General features: G+C 47.8%; 1 protein-coding gene and 1 long non-coding RNA gene across 3 annotated transcripts; one reads left to right on the forward strand and one right to left on the reverse strand.

Annotated features, from left to right (window-relative positions):
- The first annotated feature begins 497 nt into the window (after positions 1-497).
- NR2F2 (nuclear receptor subfamily 2 group F member 2) lies at positions 498-13802 on the forward strand. Of its 2 annotated transcripts, none has more exons than XM_064722107.1 (3): positions 498-638; positions 8417-8944; positions 12143-13802. In XM_064722107.1, the coding sequence occupies exons 1-3, from the start codon at positions 596-598 to the stop codon at positions 12415-12417; spliced, it is 846 nt and encodes a 281-aa protein (XP_064578177.1). In that variant the 5' UTR covers positions 498-595; the 3' UTR covers positions 12418-13802. The 2 variants fall into 2 exon arrangements, with proteins under 2 accessions (XP_064578177.1, XP_064578176.1); XM_064722106.1 differs by lacking the exon at positions 498-638 and adding an exon at positions 4986-6596.
- LOC135452213 (uncharacterized) lies at positions 2283-4318 on the reverse strand. Its single transcript, XR_010441559.1, has 2 exons — positions 4170-4318; positions 2283-3576 (listed from the first exon to the last, which is right to left on the reverse strand). It is a non-coding gene; the product is annotated as an uncharacterized LOC135452213 (long non-coding RNA).
- Positions 13803-20711: the final 6909 nt, after the last annotated feature.

Genomic DNA, 20711 nt, shown 5'->3' on the forward strand with positions numbered 1-20711 from the left:
CCCCAATTGGAAGGGTGGGTTGTGAATATTTTTCCCCTTATTTTTTTTTCCTAATTTTTTTTTATTTTTTTAAGTCTCGCCTTTCCAGCTCCAAACAAGGTGTAGCGAGACGCTCTTCCTTCTAAGGAATGAAATGAGACAAGGATCACTCAAAGACATCTCCTACCTTGGGCTTGGGGATTTTTTCTTAAAGGCAAGGCGCACATTCCTAAGCAGCTGTGTACAAAGCCCCCCCTGAAATCTTGTCTGTGTAAAGTTAGAGTGTGTTCAGGGTGTTTTTTTTTTTCCTCTCTCTCCCAAGGCTGATCGCTAATAATACATCGAAAGCACTTCCCTTTAGGTTGTGGGAAATCTATTCCCTTCACCTTGCTTCCTTTTTTTCCCCCCCTGAAGGCTGTAACTTTACTTTTTTTTTTCTCTCTCTCTCTTTTTTTTTTTTTAATCAGTTTGCACAATCGCTTAGATAAACACCAAGAAGGAGACTTCTCTTTAATTACCCAACGCACATCTTTCTGGGGGGCAAACAGCGGTCTGAATTTTTTTTTTTATTTGTTTGTTTCACCTGCCAAACTAAAGGAGAGGTAGAAAAAGGAAGATGCAAGCGATTTGGGACCTTGAACAAGGCAAATATGGTTTTGGTATGTTTACTTATAGTTTTTTTTCTTCTTCTTTGACACTTTTTTCGGGCAATGTGTTGTGATTCTTGTGTTTCTCTTTTAAGGAAAACAAAAAATCCAAAAAAGCAAATGTTAGCTAACGTGCGTCTTAAACGATCGTTTCTAAGGTTACGTGGGTTGCTCTAAGGAGGGGAAGAGGGGAGGGGGGCAGACCCAAGTATGTGTAATTGCAGCACCATCAGTTTAGCACGTCCTTTAAGCTAAATAAAGCAAAAGCAGCAAACAAACAAACAAGCGAACAAACCCAAGGACCGGAGCCGCTTTCCAGGTCCGAGGCAAAGCGCCTCCGAGTCATTTCCCCGGGAGCAGCGCCCGCTGCCCTGCCCGGCGCCGGGAACGCTCGGGCGGAGCGCGGACCGACCTGCTCCGGAGGGTGGGAGGGCAGGACAGGGGCTCTGAACTTAAGTGATAGCTATTAAACTGCCCGCGATCGCGTCGCTCCGTGCAGCTGGCAGCGTTTATTTGGGGTGGGGGGAGAAGGGGAAAAAAGGAAAAAAAAAAAAAAAAGAAAAAAAAGAAAAGAGGTTGTGGTGAAGGTAAAGCGCCGAGATCCCCTCTCCCCCTCCGGTCGCTTCCCTGGCTAAGCAAGTACAATGGAAAGAAGCTGGAATATACTCACCATCCGAAGGTGTGGTTGGCAGTTCGGCTGAGGCTTTAAGGCAATTATTTATCCTTCTTTTTTTTTTTTTTTTTAGTATTATTGCAAAAGACGTAGATCTGACTTTAAGCGGCAGAAGTGTTTTGCTCTGACAACAGCAAGCGAGGCTCGGATCCTCGTTAAAAAAAAAAAATCACAAAACAGGATCTCCCCCCCCCCAACCCAATCCCTTACCACTATCCCTTAAAAATACCTATTCGGCACAGCTCTCGCAGAAACCCTGATGCAGAAATCTTATAGTCCGGTCTAGGAGTGCCCAAGCCAATTAATTTTAAATCCTTAGGAATTAATCAGATTAAAATGTACAGAAGTTTCATTCTCGTATGCATACGTGAGCCAAAAGTCGTTTCCCTTTAAGAGATCCTTTTCTTTTAAAGTTGAATTTTAGGCAGATAAGAGACTTACACTAGGGGGCAGCCAGATACTGTACTTGCTCCAATCTTAAGCAATTTTTTTTCCTCTCTCACAGCATATGCTCTGATTTAGCACTGTAAATTTTTCAGAGGACCCAACTCTGACAGCCCCTGGTGATTTTCAAAGTACCACAAGCCAGTGGTTAAAAATTGCATTGACTTGGAAGTTCAGAGGCACACAATAGGAGCCACTTTCCCTATTCATGGAACTTCAGTGTGGTGGAAGAGAAAAACACACACATACTACATTGAGGGAGAAGAGGAATTCATTGAATTCTGTTAGACGTAACTGCTTTCCACTGAGTTCAGAGCGAAACTCGGTATTTGTTCGATGCTGTATTCATATTGCGATTTAATCTAGAAAGAATTAGAGGACTGTTAGGCAGCTTTCTGCCAGGAAAGCAGCTTCCCCCTCCTTCCTCCTCTCTTTTTGAAACCTAAAGATTTACACCGGCTCTATCCCCAACTCAATTTTAGCAAAATAAATCCTTCCACTCCCTCTCATTAAAATAAATTTACATCTGCAGTAAAATGGCAGGAGGGATGCGTTTGTTTATTTGGAAAATCAACACGGTCTCACTTTTAAACCAGAGCATTTCTATTGTCATTAAGCCTCGGAGAAGGACAGTGGAGAATCTCCCCCTTCCTTGCGAAGCGCTCAGGTTTCGAGGATTATTTAGCGAAATTAGCTGCAGTTCATTTTTACATTCATCTCCTCTGTCTCAACCCACTCGCAGGGGTGTTTTCAAATAAATAGCAAAGCATCTAATGGTGCTAATAGATAGTTATATCGCTGCATCCCTCGAAGAGCAAATAGTTAATCTGGGGCATTCTTCATTAATGCTTGAGCAATCAGCGTATACGGCGGCTTTTAAGCGTATATCAATGGTTTTTCATTTTTACGATCATACGTTCAAACTATTAATATTGTGCGTCCTGTTAAAACCGCTTTCTCTTGTGATTTCTGCATTTGTTAGGACGGCGTTTATGTTTTTTCATATGGTGAATTAATCCTGTTTACTTTGTCAGATTCGAGACAGGAAAGGTTGGTGTTGGGTTGTGCTTTGGGTTTTGGCTTTTATTTTTTTCCTCAGGAAATCCAACATCAGCAACAATCTGTGGCTATTCTGTATTTTGAACCCCCACCTTCTCCTACCCTCCCCGAAAGGTCACCTCCTCAGCTCTGGCTTGTTTGGAAACCATAAGGCAGTTCCCCACATTTTAACCTGGAAAGATTCCTTCCCCACTTTCTGTCTTCCCAGTCCCTCCTGGTCACTGTTTCGGGTAAAGGTTATTTTTTGCTCCATGAGGATCAATGGGAACGCTGCAGCCTTGTCTTTGAAATTGAGTCGCAAAAACCTCTTCGCCCGTGGGGTCTGAACACGCCAGGTTTCCCGGCAGGACACCCTCAAGTCGAGGTGCTTTTTACAACTTTCCAACCATCTCCGCACCTGCGGCTTTAGCCACACGTTTTATTTCTGCGGCACGAGTGTGTGGGCATGTGGCAACATGAAAAAGTGTGTGTGAGGAGGTGAGGGGCAATGAGTCCCTGACAGAGTTGTGCCCAGGTCTGTGTCCCCGCGGCCGTGCTTGGTGACCGGCTGGGATGCGAGCGCTCACAGACGCGTGTGTTCGCAGAGGAGGAACGGTCCGGCCGGGCATTTATCTGTCTGTGTTAACATGTTTTCTATTTAATCTCTCCGTCTCTTCGCTTGTTCGACTGTCTTTTGGCCATTTTCACCGGGAGACGGACTCGAGTCCCCGCTCCGCTGGCCGGTAGCTCCATTCAGCGGGAAATAAACACGTCCCCGTGCTTTAGCTCTGTTACCTGCTCGTGGTACAGAACGGAGGTCGCGTTACAGAGTCGGGATACGTGTGGCCACCAAACCCCCGAACCCGCAAAACCCCGAAATAAAGTTAAAGGGGTTGAGGCGAGCCACGCCGTGGCGATGCCGCGCGGAAGGCTCGGCTGTCACGCTCTGCGGAGCGCCGTGCCGGGCTCTGGAGCTGCTGCAGCGGAGCCGCACTCCCCTCGCTCCGGGGCGAGCGGGACCCGGGAGCGCTCGGGCGGAGCGGCGGAGCCCCCGCGCCCCGCCGAGGCCGGGCGGTGCGAGCGGCCGCTCCCGGAGCGCGGGGCACGGGCGCGCTCGGCTCGGCGCGGCTCAGCGCAGCCCGGCCCGGCTCGGCGCGGCTCCGCGGGCGGCCGGGGCTCGGCTCGGGCGGGCGGCGGGACACGGGGCGGCCGCGCCGAGCGCAGGTGCCCGGAGCGGGGCCGGGGGGCTCTGCTGTGAGACCCCCGGCGGGCTCCAGCCCGCACCGCGCTCCCCGAGCGCTTTCGGACAACCCGCGGCCGCCCCTTCCCCGCAGCGGCGGCGGCGGCAGCGCCGGGGCTCGGCTTTACTTTATTCCGTGGAGTTTTACCTCGGTTTAGCGCCTGCTTGCCGCTTTGCACCCGGCCGCCCCCTCCGACCCCCGAGGCCGTGCCCCGGCGGGCAGCCCCAGGTGAGGCGGCGGCGGCGCCGCGCTCCGCACGCCGGGTTCGCCCTCACCCCTGGCCCCGGCGGGGCGTGAGGGCGCGGGGCGGCGGACGCGGGGCGGCGGGCGGCGCTAGGACCGCGCGGGCGGCGGCGGCGGCCATGGCGGGCCGCGCAAGGGCGGCGCGGGCCAATGAGGGCCGGGGGGCGGGGCGCGCGCTCCTGGCCACTCAGGCGCCGGCCCGGTTGCCTTATAAGGCGCGCGGTCGCCATGGCGACGCGCGCTGAGTTGCAGCAGCCGTGTCAAAGTTCACTCTCCCGCCAGCGGGGCGAGCGGCCGGCGGGGAGCGCGCTCGCCGCTCCTCGGCCCACACGCCGCCCGCACCGCCCGCCCGCCCGCCCCGCCCCGCGCCGCCCCTCCCCGCCGCCGCCAGGGGAGGGGAGCGGGGGGGAGCCCCTGCTTCTTTTTATTTTGGGGGGGGGGGGGGGGAGCGCTGGCGCGCTCTCCCCGTGGTGATTTTTTTCCCCTCCTCCCTCCCTCCCCGGCTGAGGAGCGATGCTGCGCGCTGGGTTATGATCCTTCCCTCTCCCTCTCTCTCTCTCTCTCTCTCTCTCCCTCCTCCTCCTCCTCCTCCTCCTCCTCTCCTCCTCCTCCTCCTCCTCCTCCTCCTCCTCCCGCTCCCCTCTTTTATCATCCTGGCTGGCTGGGCGCTGCTGCGCTGGCGAGTTGACTCCTTCCCTCCCCCCCGCCCCGCGGCCCCCCTCCCCCTGCCCGCGCCGTGAGCACCGGCGGCGCGGAGGCGAGAGCCCACTTGCGAGGCGGCAGAAGCAGCATAAGGCAGCGCGGCGGCGGCGGCAGCGGCGGCGGCGGCGGGAGCGGCGGCAGCGGCACCCGAGCGGCGGCGGGAGCGGGAGCGGCGGCGGGGACGCGGCGCGGCGGGAGCGGCGAACCGGCGGAACGGGGCAGAGCGGAGCAGAGCGGCGGCGCCGGAGAGGAGGAACAAATAAACAATCATAATAATAATTCATAATAATCGTAATCGTAACGATCATAAGAATTTTTTTATAAAAAAAAAAAAAAAAAAGAGAGAGCGAGAAGGAGGAGGAAAAAAAAAAAGCCAACAGCCCCCCCACACCCCCGAGCCCAAAAGAGGGAGCGAGAGAGAGCAAGAGCGCAGCGGCCGGGCGGAGCGGCGGAGAGGAAGAATTAAAGCGAGCGAAGGAGGGAGGAGAGACAGAGCAGAGAGAGAGGAGGAAAGAGGAGGAGGAGGAAAAAAAAAAAGCCCACAAAAACAAAGCGATCGCAGTTGATGTTGCTGCTGCAAGCTGGACTTCCAAAAACTACGGCGAGACCGACCGCTCTCCGCGCCGAGAAGAGTCTCCTCCGCTGTGCGTGTTTTTTTCCGCTGTGTGTGTAATCTTTAACCTTTTATTCATTCTTATTTTGATGGCTTTCCTGAATGGCTGACTGCGAGCTTCCCTGGACCTGGCCCCCAGACACCCGCCTCTCCTCCTTCAACTACTCTGCTGCAGATCAGCTCTAAGAGAGAGAGAGGGAGATCTTTGAAGAGATTTTTTTTTTTTCTCCTCTCTCTCTCTCTCTCTCTCCCCCTCTCTCCCCCACCCCCACCACCCCTTTACTTTGCTCTCCTGGAGCCCAGACAATCGACTCGCACCTCGCCCCCCCGCACACACACCTCCATCGCCCCGTGCTTCTGCACCTTCGCCGGTACCGGGAGATCCCCCCCACCCCGACCCTCCTGAAAAAAAAAAAAAAAAAAAAAGGCAAAACAACAAAAGCGAGAGAGGGAAAAAGAGAGAGAGAGAGAGAGAGGGGAGGACAAAAAAATAAAAAGACTGCTGCAAAGCTGATCTGAAAAGCAAAGCAAACAAACTTTGAAAATAAAGGGGGAACAGGAAGTTTGGCAACGGTGTCCAATAGATATGGCAATGGTAGTCGGTGCGTGGCGAGACCCCCAGGACGATGTGCCCGGAGCTCAGGGAACGCAGCCTTCGCAAGCCCCGCCGGTGCAGGGACCCCCGGCCGGGGCCCCGCACACCCCACAGACCCCGGGGCCCGGGGGCCCTCCCAGTACGCCAGCCCAGACCAACCCGCCGAGCCAGCAGAACCAAGGAGACAAGCAGCAGCAGCAGCAGCACATTGAATGTGTGGTTTGTGGGGACAAGTCTAGTGGCAAACATTATGGCCAGTTTACCTGCGAGGGTTGCAAGAGTTTCTTCAAGCGGAGTGTAAGGAGGAATCTCAGCTACACTTGTCGTGCCAACAGGAACTGTCCCATTGACCAGCACCACCGCAATCAGTGTCAGTACTGCCGCCTCAAAAAATGCCTCAAAGTTGGCATGAGACGGGAAGGTATTGGGATTTCATTTGTTTTGCAATTTTTTTTCACTCGCTGCGTTTTGGGGTTTGTTTGGTTTTCCTTTTTTTATTATTTTTAAATAATATATATAATTGCTCTTAGCATTTTTAACTTTCCTCTCCAAACCCCAAACCCAACCAGAACCTTTCCTTCCCCCCCACCCACCCCCCTCGAATAAACCAGCCAGAAACTTTCTCGTAATGAAAGAAAGCGGTGTTGGGGAGGGTGGGCAGGGAGGCAGGGGCTCTCGCATGCTTTCTCCTGCACTCGTAATTGATTTGTGTTTGTTTTGATTTTGCTGATGGAGGTTTATTGAAAGTGGATTTTTAGTTTCACGCTGCTTAGGAGCGAGATGATGATTCTGACGTGTGGTTACTTTTCCTTCGTGTTTCCTCCTGCATGCTCAGCCTTAGCCCCCGTGCCCCGAGCAGCCCTGTGTGTGTGTGTGTGTGTCTGTGCGTGTGTGTACACACACACACGGAGCCTCCCGAGATGCACATACACATATACACATACACACACGCATATATATATCCTCCAGCACCCTGCCTTAGATTGCAATTTTACACAGGCGGTTCAAATTACTATTACAATGGGACTCACCCTACCGAGGCTCTACAGCACTCCACTGTGGATTCCCGGCCGGATTTTTCCTCCTTTAAAAATATATATACACACACACACATATCTCCACGAGTGTGTGTGTATACACACACTGCCGTGTGCCTGCCTTTCCTGGTTGTTATTTCCTCACTTTTCTCTTCTTCCTTTTATTTTCTTGTTCCTCCGGGAGAGGCAGGAAGGGGTAGAAGGGATGGGGTGGGGGGTGTAAGGAGCAGTCCAGAAGTAAGTGTGGGGTGCTCGGATCTCTGCAAGTGGAGTCTTTGTGATATAAAATTAGACGGGAAATGTGAGCCTGCAGTTTTCCAGTGCGTGCTCTGTGTCTGGACGCTGCTATGTAGGTTAAGGGTGAGGGGGCTTGGGACTCGCCGGGCTCCTCTCTTTGTGTTTCTGCAAGAGTAACTAACCTTGGAATACAGGCGATAACAAATATAAATCAAGCACATTTTTAGGCGTTCTCCCTTCTTGTCGTCTCTCTGCCTCTGAGCCCTTTTTCTCTCTCCTTTTTCTCTCGCTGTCACCGTGTAAATTTATTAACAAAATGAAAGGCCCACTTTCCATGGGCAGCGGGGGAAGGTGCCTTTGGATAATGCCCTCAGCCTCACCAGGGGACCTGCCGGGGATGTTGTGGGGTGATTTCGCCTCCTTTGGTATTTTTTACGAGAGGGGGGGGATGCATAATACCAGCAGCAACAATGTATTCAGTGGGCGAGAAACGCGTGTGGGACCAGAGCCGGGGATTTCGAACTGAAGTGTTTCTTCCTTCTCCCCTCCTCCTTCCCCATCCCGCTCCCCCAGCCTCAAACCAACGAGCTGGTTTAGGTGTAACGGAGGAAAAAAACACACAAAGACGTATCCTGCATCTCTGGAAGGAGGGGGTGGCGGTGCAGGGGAGGGGGGGATAACCGGACTGTGGTGTGTTTTGGGAAGTGAGGAGCCGGGCTCCCACAGCAGCCCCGGCCGAGCCCACAGCGTCCCTCAGCTTTTGTTGTTGCTTGACTTGACCCGAGAACTGCGGAGCCTTAGAGCGGGGCCGGGGCTGAACTCTGGCGGGGAAAATGCACGCTTCTCCCCGAAGCTGGCCGGGTGCGGGGTCACACAGGCACGCACAAGCACACAAAGCAGGCTGTATTGGAACCGATGGTCGCAATTCAGATATTAATAGCTGTAGTTTCTTCTCTATTTACTGCAGCGGTCCAGAGGGGCAGAATGCCACCCACACAGCCAACTCATGGTCAGTTCGCCTTGACAAATGGGGACCCTCTCAACTGCCATTCCTACCTATCCGGATATATCTCCCTTCTTCTGAGAGCAGAGCCCTACCCCACCTCCCGCTTTGGCAGTCAGTGCATGCAACCCAACAACATCATGGGCATCGAGAACATTTGTGAACTGGCAGCTAGGATGCTCTTCAGCGCGGTGGAGTGGGCCAGGAATATCCCCTTCTTCCCAGACCTCCAGATCACAGACCAGGTGGCCCTCCTGAGGCTGACCTGGAGCGAGTTATTTGTCCTCAACGCTGCCCAGTGCTCCATGCCCCTCCACGTAGCTCCGCTCCTGGCAGCTGCTGGCCTCCACGCTTCGCCAATGTCTGCTGACCGAGTGGTCGCCTTTATGGACCACATACGAATCTTCCAAGAGCAAGTAGAAAAACTGAAAGCATTGCATGTCGACTCTGCAGAATATAGCTGTTTAAAGGCCATAGTCCTCTTCACCTCAGGTAGGCGGCATTTCTTTGCTCCTTTTTTTGTTTTTTTTTTTTTCTTTTTCCTCTCCTCCTTCCCCGGGCCCCCCTTGAGAAGTGTTTGCTCTTGCAAAGTGTTATTGCCTGCACCCCATGCCCGCTCCCTGCCCCCCGAGAGCCAGCGCGGTCTCTTTTCCTTTTAGGAAGCGGTGCCCTGTGCTCTGCCCTGCAGGGCCTCGGATCCGAGCATCCCATCTTCTAGGGAGTGCAAATCAGGGAAAAAAATAAAATAAAAATAAAATACACACACCCCATTCATTTTAATTTTTTTTTAAGAAAAAAGCAGGCAGCCAAAATACACCCCAAGCCTAGCTGAATAATGCTGGGGACTGGGAAAGAAGGGGCCCGGGAAGAGGCACCCATTCGCCACGAGAGACTGCGCTCTTCCCATTGAAAATAATATTTTATTTAACAGTATAGCTCTGGGTTGTTGCATTTAATGACACGCATCCGAACAGCAGCAAAATCTGTTTGATGTTGTTAAATACAAGTCGTCCTATCAGTGAAACCACTTTAAAAAGAGGATCATTTTATGGGCAGCCAGGAAGGGAAAAAAGCCCTGAAGGATTAAAAATTGAATTAAAAAAAAAAAAAAGTTAAATGCGCAAATCTGAGTTTAAAATATGTTCCCTGCCATCTCATAAAATAAAATAAATCAACTTTGCAAAGAGCTGTCTCTGATTTAAACAGAATGTGGCAGTGAGCAGTTCTGTGTCATTTAAGCTAAGGGGAAAAGTTTGCATTTGTACCCAGCAGGAACTGCATAGTCCAAAGCGAGTAGCGGGTGCGAAAAGATCATTACCATAAGTAGACAGGGATAGTATGGAAAAGTAAGAGGAGGCTGAAGCTGCCGCTCCGCAGTGTAATTCCGGGGTGGCACAAGCATGACTCTCCCGAGGAAAAGACCTCGAGGTGTTTCTTAGATAATCAAAGAGGGGAGGGGGGGGGAAATATGTGTCAACTTTTGCTGCCTAGAAATAGTGCATGAGTTATAAAGCAATAATTGAGTGCGTTGTGAAATCTAATTAGCTTGCACTAGAGTTTAACCTGGGTGAGTAATAATCCTGATATTAACTCTGGAGGCTAAATTTTTTTTTTTTCTTCTGAGGGAAAAAAAAAAAAATCTGCTCGCTAATTTGTGCAATACGTTATCTCAGATCACTAACTTTGAGGCTGCACCGGCAACCCAGTGTGCTGGAGCCCTGGAAGTTTGGGGATTAAATTTAAAAATACATATATTTCGCCTGTAACTCATTCGGACGCTTGGGAAAGTGGCCACGCGATAAACATATGAATGGAAGCAGGACCTGCAAAATAATTACTCATCAGAGTTTTTTAAAGCCTGATATCAGGAAACAGGAAAAAAATGTAGTTTATGTGGGAAAAGAAGGGCTCACAATCCGTTCCTTGTTGTGTTAAAGGGGGTCTGGGGAACGAAGTCATTTTCTGGACTTTGTCCAGGTTCTGGGTCGTGACCTAAACTTCCTTTTATATATTATTGCTTTACACATAAAAAACTTCTCCTTTTTTTTTTTCCTCCCCCCCCAATTACTGGTGTTAAATCCTGAGGTGATCAATGAGCAGGGCGCATCTAGCCACAGGGAGACAGGGATCCCGAGTGGGAAGGGGTGTCTGTGGGGTGCTTATTTTATTTTTCTATCGTTTTTCTAGGATGCATTTTCCTCTCCCTCGCTCAGCCGCTCAGCGAGGATCCCACACACGCTCACATCCCTCCCCAGCCCCTGCCCAGCTCACACCCACACCAAGGAGTTTATTTCCAATCCTGCCTTTTCTCCCAAATCACTTTTTTTTTTTTGCTTTTTTTTTTTTTTTTTTTTTTTTTTTTTAGCCTTCTGAGAAAACAATCGTCCGATCCTGTCGTAACTGTTTAATTTATGACTATTTTCAAAATGGGAGGCCTGGCGTGTAAATTGCCTCCCAACTAGATAAACGTTTCTTGTTATCTGATTCTGGGGAAGACAGCCGCATGCAAAAAAATATAGGGTGATGCTTGCAGCTTCTGCAGCACCCCAATAACCCTCCCTGATGTAAAGCAGACGCACATAGATGCATATAATGTTTGCTGCAGCCTCTTTTAAGAGGGAGGGGGGAAAAATCTGGGTTCTAATGACTCGCAGAATATGCATGTGTTAGCCCTGTGCCTAGGAAAGCCACAGGGAGGTCAGGTCACAACCTGTGCTCTTTCAGCACAGACGTCTCTGATTTAAAGGGAACTTATTGTATTTTAGCGTATCAGGGAAAAAAAAAAAAAAAAGAAAAAAAAAAAAGAAAAAAAAATGTCCAGACCCTATCAGGGAGTTTTCTTCTTGTAAGGGCCTTTAGGTTTAAAAAGAAGAAGAAGAGGAAAAAAAAAAAGAGGGGGGAGTGGAGGGGGGGGAAGAAAGAAAGAGAAAAGAAAAGAGGGGGGAAAAGAAACAGCTCAAATGAACAGAGAGATCACAGTTTGCATGGCTGCCTCTGAATAGGCTAAACTGACAAGATCAGTTTTAAAGGGCCACTTAAATCAGTTTCAAAGACTGAAGAAAAACGCGTTGTCTTCTTTGGGGGAGAATCTGTTGCTGGATCCGGGGCGCCATTATCTTTGGCTGGGCCAGTTTTTTATTATTATTATGATTTCTATCACTGTGAGTAGTAGTCCTTCTCATCACAGGGTTAGGCTCCCCCCAATTATTTTCCAAGAAGGGCGGGTGTGGAGAAATAGTGGCTCCCTTTCCCCCTTTTTGACTCAAGGCTTCCCCGCCCCCCCAGCCTTTCCCCCAAAAACCACAGAGATATGAAATTAGGCTTGGCCAGCACCTCCTTGCCACCCCTCAGGTCTGTCATGCCATTAGGAATCTCGACCCTGGGAGCTGTGCTCTGTCCTAAAGGAGACCCTCTAGAAGAGAGAGAAATGCAGACACACACACACACATGCACAGAGAGATTGTCCCTTTTGGTGAAACCCACTTAAACTCTGGGGGGCGAGGTGATGGCGCACGATCCACTCTTAAACCTAGACATTTGGAGAAAAAAAAAATCAAATTAAAAAATTAAAAAAAAAAAAAACCACAAACCACCAAAACCTTTTTAATCTGATGATTGCTTTCTTTTTTTTTTTTTTTAATCTTTTCTTTCTTTTTTTTTTTTTTTTTTTTTTAATACACTTTCTTCTAGATGCCTGTGGTCTCTCTGATGTAGCCCATGTTGAAAGTTTACAGGAGAAGTCACAGTGTGCTTTGGAAGAGTATGTTAGGAGCCAGTATCCCAACCAGCCAACACGATTCGGGAAGCTATTACTACGTCTCCCCTCCCTTCGCACTGTCTCCTCTTCTGTCATAGAGCAATTGTTTTTCGTCCGTTTGGTAGGTAAAACCCCCATAGAAACCCTAATCAGGGATATGTTACTGTCTGGCAGCAGTTTTAACTGGCCTTACATGTCCATTCAATAAAACATCCAAGAGAGAGAGAAAGAGAGAGAGAAAAAATAAAAGGAAAAAAAAAAACAACAACACCGAGACAAAAATTAAAAAAAAATAAATAAAAATTCAAAATTGAGAAGGGAGATGTGAGTGAAAGGAAAGCAAATGACATTTGGGTTCTGGTTGTTTCTTAAATTTCCTTCTGCTAAGAAAGGATGTAAAAGGATGTTACAAGTTTGCTAAGAGAAGACAGGAAAAAATTAATGGACTGTGAATTAAAAAAAGAGACTGTCAAATGAACTTTTACAGAATGCATTAAAAACTCCCGTGTCGTTCAGAAAAAAACTTGCTACTTATCATTTTTTTGTAAAAAATAAAAAAGAGGGAAAGAAAAAAAGAAAGAAGAAGAAAAGAAACGATGGTGGGCTTTTTCTTTTTTTCTTTTTTCTTCTTTTTTTTTCTTTTTTTGGGGTAAACTTTTTAAAAAATCTCGCTTAAAGTGCATTTAAAGGAAATTTGGAGAAAATTAGCAGAACGGAAGAAAGTAAGTCTTTTTTTTCCAAATTATTAATTGTCCTATGTGTCTATGTACCTATAGCTGTTCTTTTTTGTATTTTTCTGGTTTCAAACCAGTTTATTCTGTGGTTCTATAATAATTTTTGATATAACCTTGGCTTCTTTAAAAAAAAAAATAAACTGTGTATCCTTAAAATATATGTTCTGAAAGAATTAAAACTGAGTCCACTAAAGTATCATAGGAAGAAAGGAAAAGAGAAAAAAAAAAACCCTCAACAACACAATGATGGAAGCGCACTTAAGGTGGTGACCCAAAATCTAGCTTGAAGCTGAGAGAGCTATAATTATATAGACCCGAATGAACCACACGTGTCATATAACTCCCCCCAAATCTAGGTTTTTTTGATATTTCGGACAGAAAATGAACTGTGGGGATTTATTATAGGTAGAAGGATTTTGTGTCCAAGACACACTACGGTTTTGATTTAAAAGGAAAAAAAAAAAACAAACAAGCAAACAAGCAAAGTGAACTTTTGTAATTTGAATTGGGTTCCACATAGTTCATCATGAATTGTTATTAAACTCCTCTATCTGTTTGTATATTTGCAAGCCCTTTGTATTATAATAATTGTTGATATTTTCCCTTTTTAAAAAATACCATTGAAATCAGCATGACAAAATAACACTGTTGGCACTTATAGATAACGTGATTGATTCAGTATCTTAGAGTTTACAGTTTTGTGTTTAAAAAAACTGAAGGTTTTTTTTTTTTTTAAGTGCAACATTTCTGTATACTGTAAAAGTTATAATAACTGAACTGTTTGGTCGAGTCTTTGTGTGTTATATTCCAAGGAAAATTGAAAGTATTCAGAAATTAAAATATTATTTGATATCTGAAACTTGTTTGGCTGTCATAAATGTCTTTCAGAAACCACATTACTTCTCTATAGTTTGCAGTCATTTAAGTCCATAGGCGATTGATTTGTTTACTTGTCACAGTAAGTTTGTAGCAGATGTATTGTAGTGTATTTACCTGTTTAATTCCGGGATGGGGGTGGAGGACTTAAGTTCGTGGTTTATCTCTGGTTTTAGGAAGTACTATGCTGAAATGGTAAACCATCAACCCCCATTCATCTAATCCTCTTGTTAATTAAAAATGGATTTTCTGAAAAAAAAAAAAAAAAAAGGCCCTTATTTTTGTCACACTTAAGTGCCTGCGTAGGAAAGGTATTGTTGTGAAAAAGTATTAGAAATCTGGAGATCAGTATCTATTTTATGATCAGAATGGGGCGAAAAATCTTTTGTAAATGTCTGACATACGCGCACAAGATCATTCAAGCAAGGTAATAGCAGTATTGTAAATATAGGTCAGTTGTTTGCAATGAGTTTTCTTTAAGTATGTGTGATTTTTTATAATACTCCGTAGTTGCCATCTATCGTTGTCATTGAGAGGTCTTCAAATGGAGTGGCTTTAGCTTCTAGCACTGAGGAGTCGGTTTTTAATGTATATATACTCTCAAGTGGATTTCATTTTTTTTTATTATTATTTTTTTTTTTTAATTTTTTAACCTTTAGACTGTGAAAGCATGACCACAGGTCATCTCTCTCTTTTCCATATGGGCTCTGTGTCTGTGTGTATGCTGGCACACAGGCAGGCGTGGGCGTCCCTGGATGTGCCCTGTGTGTGGAGGCACAGGGCCCTCTCCTGCAGCTCCCAGGGACCTGCCTGGGCGGGTGCCACAGCCCCGGACACACCATGGGCAATTGGAAAAAAACCCCCACCAAATAACCCAACCCAAACCTGAAGGAAGGCAAGATGATGTGGTTTTTGCAATGGGTTGATATTTTATTTCGTGTGTGTGCGTGTCATTTATTTTTTTTTTTCTCTCTTTTCTTTCTCTCTCCCCCCGCCCGCCCTCCCCTTGGTCTATAGCAGATGCTTTGTATGTGAAAGCTTGCAATTTTGTTCTTGTCTGAGGCTTCCCCCTCTCCCTTTTTACCACACGTAACTACACCATGTTGTGGTTTCACAAAAAGAGAGAGAGGGAGGGAGAGAGATCATTCTGTAAAGTCGATTAAACCCTGATCTTTAGTGTGTTCCAGTTAGACACATCTGTACTGGGGGCTGAGGGGCGTATGACTGTGAATTTGAGCAGAGTTTTACATCTGAATCATGGCTCCTTTTCTATAAATATATAAATATATATAAATATATAAATATACTATTATTGCAGGGGAATTGCTGACCTCTAGATTTAGCTTTTTCTATTGCAAGTGCTATCCATGTGAGTGTGTGTGTGTGAAGTTTTTATGCTTACTAAGAACACAGGATCTTGACTTGTTTGTTTTGTGTTAGTTTATTGTAAACAACCATTTGTTGTAAATTGTTATTGGCATTAAATTATAATTTATGATTTTCAAATCCAAAACATTCTCTGCTTTTTATGTTTTAAAGCCTGTAAGCTATCTCTGTATTTATAAGTTTCTTGCAGCGAGCTTTGGTTCACAGAGAATAATAGTAAACAGAAAATGCACCAGGGTTAAATAAAAACACACACACACACACACACACACGCACGCACACACACAAGCCCCGTGTATATATGTTTGGAATGCTCAGAGGAGGATTTGTTTAGGGACTTCAGTTAGTTTTAAGTTTATAGCATTTAAAGAAAGTTTTTCTTTTCATGCTGAGTTAGAACAAAAGATCTATCCAAAGATTGAATTGGACAAAAGAGGAGGGTTGGGATGGAGAAGCTTGTTCTATGTTGAATTGAGGAGATCCTTTTTTTTTTTTTTTTTTAAGAAAAGCGGAAAAAAAAAAAAAAGCTGTTAAACATGGCGACTCTTTCCCTCTAAGTGTCTAATTTATTTTTTTTCCTTGCGGTTCCCCCACTTCCCAACCCTCCCTTTTATTATATTTTCTGCTTTAATCTGATCTCAGCTCGCTCTATTCCTTCCCCCCCCCCGCCATTCCTGCCACCGGGACTGGCGGGGAAAGACCCAAAGGCGACCCGGAACGACAGCGAGAGCTGCGGAGCCGCCCGCGGTGCAACCCACAGCTCGGGAAAGGTCTTCTTCACCCCCCCTTCCTCTTCCTCCTCCTCCTCTCTGCGCTCTGCCCTCCCCGCCGCCGCTCTCCCGAACCTGCCCGGCCCCGCCGGGGGGGCGGCGGCCCCGCGGGGCGCGGAGGGGGCGCGGGAGGAGGCGGCTCCCCAAGTTCAGACAAAAGCGGGGGCTGGGGCCGGAGGAGGCGCCGGGCGGGCGGTGCCAGCCCGCGCGTGTGAGCGTGTCCGTGTGTCTGTCCGTGTGTGTGTCTGTGCGTGAGCGCGTGTGGCAACCGCGCGTATCTCCGTGCGCGGGGCCGGCCCGGTGGGAGGTGGGTTTTTTTTTTTTTGGTTTGTTATTTTTTTTTTTATTTATTTTTTGGAGGTTTTTTCGGAGGTTCGGAGGAGGAGCGGGGGGCTGCGCGGCCGCGGGGGCGACGCGTGGGAAAGTGCGCGGTGGGCGGCGGAGCGGAGCCAACATGGCGGCCCCGGGCCGGGCGCTCGCCCCGCGCAGCCGGGGGGGCCCCGCGGCCCCGCTCCGCGCCCCGCTCCGCGCCCCGCGCACCCGGGAGCGGCCGCGGCCGCGGGCGGCGCTTCCCCCGCCGCCCGTATCCCATCCGCATGTCAATGACCTGTGGAAGCATCTCCCCCGTGCGAGCGCGGCGCGGAGCAGCGGGGTCACACCGACCCCGGGCGGGATAGCGGGGTCTGCGCCCGCAGCGAGAGCGCGGCATCCTCGGGATGGGCCCGAAGGGGGAAAAATAATAAAAAAGGGGGGAGAAAGCGATAGGGATAGCGAGGAAAAGGCAAGGATGTTTCGAGGCGCTCCGTAACCGCCGCTGATAAAGAGCGGGATGTGGGAATGGAGATGGGTTTTATTTTTATTTCCTTCTCCTCTTCTTCTTTTTTTTTCTTCTTCTTCTTTTTTTTTTTTTTTTTTTTTTTTTTAATTAAAACTTTAGTGGGTCCTGGGGATCGCGCTCGCTTCGCTTTGCTTTGTAGAATGGAAAGAGATACACGGAGAAATGCAGGCCTTGTCAGGATTTATTGAAGTTGGGTTTAAAAAACGTGCTTCAGATGATTTTTCCCATTTTCTCAGATTTCAAAGGCTCCCCGCAGTGCGGCTGCCTAATTAATGGTGAAATTCAACTAAATCTAATTATGCAGTAATTTTAAAGCAGTTAGTCCTGGGCGCTGCTTTGTAATAGGAACCCAGTTTTTAAAGTTTGCTTAATGTGTTGGTTTAGGGAGCTGGGGAGGAGAAGGGTGTAAGGGACAGAGCTGTGGGGTTGTTTTTTATCATTTCCCCCTTCTCCCCTTTTTCTCCCCCCCTTTTGTAAAGCAAAGAAATGCAAAATATAAACCCAAAACAGGCAGCGAAAGGCAAGGAGAGAGGCTGTCTTATCCCCTCGTATGTGATAGGGGTATTGAGTGAGAAGCACCAGCGAAAGTGTAAATAACACAGTAGTTAATAGGGACCATAAAGGTATTCCTGGCCTGTGGATTTCCAAGTGCCGAGCTGTTTCAGAGAGGATCTTGAATCCTGCGGTAATAAAGGGGCAACGGAGACACACAGCGTCTCTTCTTGGGAAATAGAAACCAGATTTCAGCTATTGAACATCTATTGTCATTAAGAGGAGAGGCTTGTGCTCGCGAAGTTATAAATCTTATCACCCTTTTGATAACACAGTTGTAATCAGTTAGCATCGCATTCAAACCCAATTGTAAAACTGCCTAATTTAATATGTCATACATGTCATTAAAACTTTATTTTTCCCACTTCTCTTTTTTTCCTCCCCTCTCTCTACCCATCCCCCCCCCACGTAAAATGTCAACAGATCTGGCTGGTAACGTGCAGCAGGGAGAGCCCGAGGTGGCTGCGCTGCTCCGGGGGCGAGCCCGGTGCTATGATGAAGAGGGTTTGCTTTCTTCCCATCTAGGTAATCGGAAGCGTTTCTATCATATTAGAAGTATAGGAGGGGGAAAAAAACCCCACCCCATAATAATAAAAATAGAGGGGGGTGGGAGGCAAGGGAGAGAGGAAAATGAAATCCTTCTCCTTCCTTCGGAATTGCCATCGCTCAATGAAGTTCTTTGAAAGAAACTTGTCTTATGATTAGCTAAGCAAACACATCTGCTTTCCTAGTTTGGGCTTAGCTAATTATCAAAACAAAGGGGCCGTTTCTTCTTCTACCTTGCTGGAAAGAAGATGTTATTTCAGGAGTCCTGTCCCTCCTCCCCCTCCCTGATCCGCACACACACGCAGCCCCCGTCCCAGCCCTTCCCAGCGAAGCACCACGCTCCTTTTATTGGGATTACCGATGGGGAAATGAGTTTGCGCACTCCTCTTCCTAATGTTAAGCTTTATCATTACCTTCCTTGGAACAATATTTTTCCAACCAAATGTCCCTGCGGCAGGGCGGAGGGTGGAGGTGGGAAGGGGAAGGGAGGAGGGGGAAGGTGGTTTTGAATTGCGGACCAACTTCGCAGCTATTTGAATCAAGGCTGCACTCGGTTGATTTTAGTTGACAGAGCGTGTGTTGAAGCTGAACTCTATAATTTGCACTTCTGTTCTTTTATTAGACTTGGACAACGAACTAATGAGCTTTCCCCCACCACTGTGTCACTTGTATTTATTTTCTTTCGGAAACTTTTAGATAGAAGAAGTGTTCTCGCAGAAGGGCAGAGGTGGAGGGAAGGTTTCGCGCGGTGCTTATTTATTTATTCATTTTCCTGGAGGTGCAGGGATCAGCTCTGTGCTGGTGCGGATGTGTCTGTGCGTGTGTGCGTGTGTCCCTGTCCCCGGTGAAAGGCGACCCACGCGGTGTTAGAGGAGGAGAAGCTCCGAGCTCCGTGTGCTATCCGGGCGATGCTGCCCTTGGAGTGACTCGGGTGGTGGGAAGGTAACGCGGAGGCGAGCCTTGCGAGACGCCCGAAAACAAAATAAATACATGTATTTGCGTCTAAACCCTTGGTCCTGAAGGCAGAGGCTCCGCGGTGCGGGCGCGCTGTGGAGCGGAGGGCAGTGAGCGGCGTGAACCCGAATTTGATCAGATCTCTGCAGGAGCGGGTTAACTTCATAAAAGCGAGAGGTGGCTTTAAACATGTACCTGAGAGACGATGGAAGAAAAGGGTTTGAAAGCAAATAGAAAGGTTTTTAATATACATGTATATTTAAGAAAGGGAGAAAAAGCCCAAAGGAAGGGTTTCCATACACAAAAAAAAAAAAAAAAAAAGGGTGAAATGTTTGTCACTACATGACCACCAACGCACGAAGCCGTATCCATCGCTCGCAGCCTGCTCCATCCGTGCGAGTCGTGAGATATTTTGAATTTTGATTCCAGCGTGTTTTCTTTGAACTGGGCCTTTCGGTTTATTAAGGCAGGAAGAGGAACTCAGCAATCCTCTTTGAAACACGCTTGGTTTAACTATTTTACACAAGTTTGCCCAGGTCCCTGGAGATTCTCCAGTTGAAGAAGATTGAAATTAGAGTTAAAAGCTGGCGGGGGGGTGGTGTGTGTGCTGGGAGGGGGTGTAAGAGGGGTAAGGGGGTGGAGGGCTAGTGTGGAAGAGGGTGATGAATCCATTGTAAATGCTCTCCTGTATTCTTGTGTGTTGGGGAATGGAACAGAAATCTGCGTCGCCTTGTTTGATCCATACGCGCGCATCTGCGGGTGCGAGTGCTTGGCTTGTACTCTGTATGGAGACATGCACACACATCTCTAGGCCACGATTAATATTCCCAGAAATGCAGGAGAAAAAAGCTGGCATTTAGCGGCCATACGGAGAGGAGCACGCTGCCTGCTTCCCAGCAGCTTCGCTCCCAAACTTTGCCTTTTCTTTTGTTTTCTTTTCTTTATTCTTTTTTTTCCCTCCTCCTTCTTGTAAATTGCTGTTAACGTGTGTCTTTATGTTCTGTCTATAACTAGGATGTAATCAGGCGCCCCATGTCTCTCTCTGAAAGCATTTAATAAATGTCTATTAAAGCGCTACAAATGTAAGATAAATTTAGTGGCGCTGCTGTCTCCCTGTATCCAAACGGTAATGATGGATTTATCAACAGGGATTCGCCTTCAGCGCGGTGAGAGAGATTTACTCAACAAATAAGTCGGAAAAGCACCCACCCAAATACAATCATTTATACGGAAACTGATTTCTTTACAGCACCAGAGATTCGAGGGAACATACAGCTTATTGCCTTTTTTTTTCCCTTTCGCTTATTCTTTTTTTTCCTTTTTTCACCCGTCCTCCTTTTATTTCCCTCCTTTTTAACATAATCAGTAGAGCTGAGAGCTTGTGTTTGTCTCTGTTTTGGGAGTGTTTGCCTGCTTATTGCTGGTGGAAGCTCCCAGACTCGATCAAACCCAGATCAATGCCTAATTTCTCGGCATCACCCTCTCCCTTCTCCCCCCTGCTCTCACGTAATTTTTTTTTCCTTCAGCCCCAAAATATCGAACATACGTGTGTTCGGTATCAAAACCCGTCGAGTCTCGAAGTCCAAGATGAATAATAAAAGGGGGGGAAATTGTCCCTGAATTATCTGCGTGTCGCTCCATAAATGCTTGCGAGCGGCTCCCAGGAGCCACAGCACCTCGCAGAGATGCTGCCTACCTCTGCTGAAATTTCTCTCTCCTCTTTCTCAGCCTTTGCTTTGAACCCTACCCAACACCCTGCACGCGTATAAAAGGAATGAACTCAGAAAGAAGCACCATTCATTGTTGGATTCAAGCACTGTCAAAAAAAAAAAAAATTACTGAAATG

The sequence above is a fragment of the Zonotrichia leucophrys genome, chromosome 10 (genome assembly GCF_028769735.1).
Source record: "Zonotrichia leucophrys gambelii isolate GWCS_2022_RI chromosome 10, RI_Zleu_2.0, whole genome shotgun sequence".
Lineage (NCBI taxonomy): Eukaryota > Metazoa > Chordata > Aves > Passeriformes > Passerellidae > Zonotrichia > Zonotrichia leucophrys.

Coding starts and splice junctions, on each gene's coding strand:
- NR2F2 (XM_064722106.1), top strand. CDS start 6,167: ATGGCAATGGTAGTCGGTGCGTGGCGAGACCCCCAGGACGATGTGCCC. Junction 6,597..8,416: donor AGTTGGCATGAGACGGGAAG/GTATTGGGATTT, acceptor TATTTACTGCAG/CGGTCCAGAGGGGCAGAATG. Junction 8,945..12,142: donor CATAGTCCTCTTCACCTCAG/GTAGGCGGCATT, acceptor ACTTTCTTCTAG/ATGCCTGTGGTCTCTCTGAT.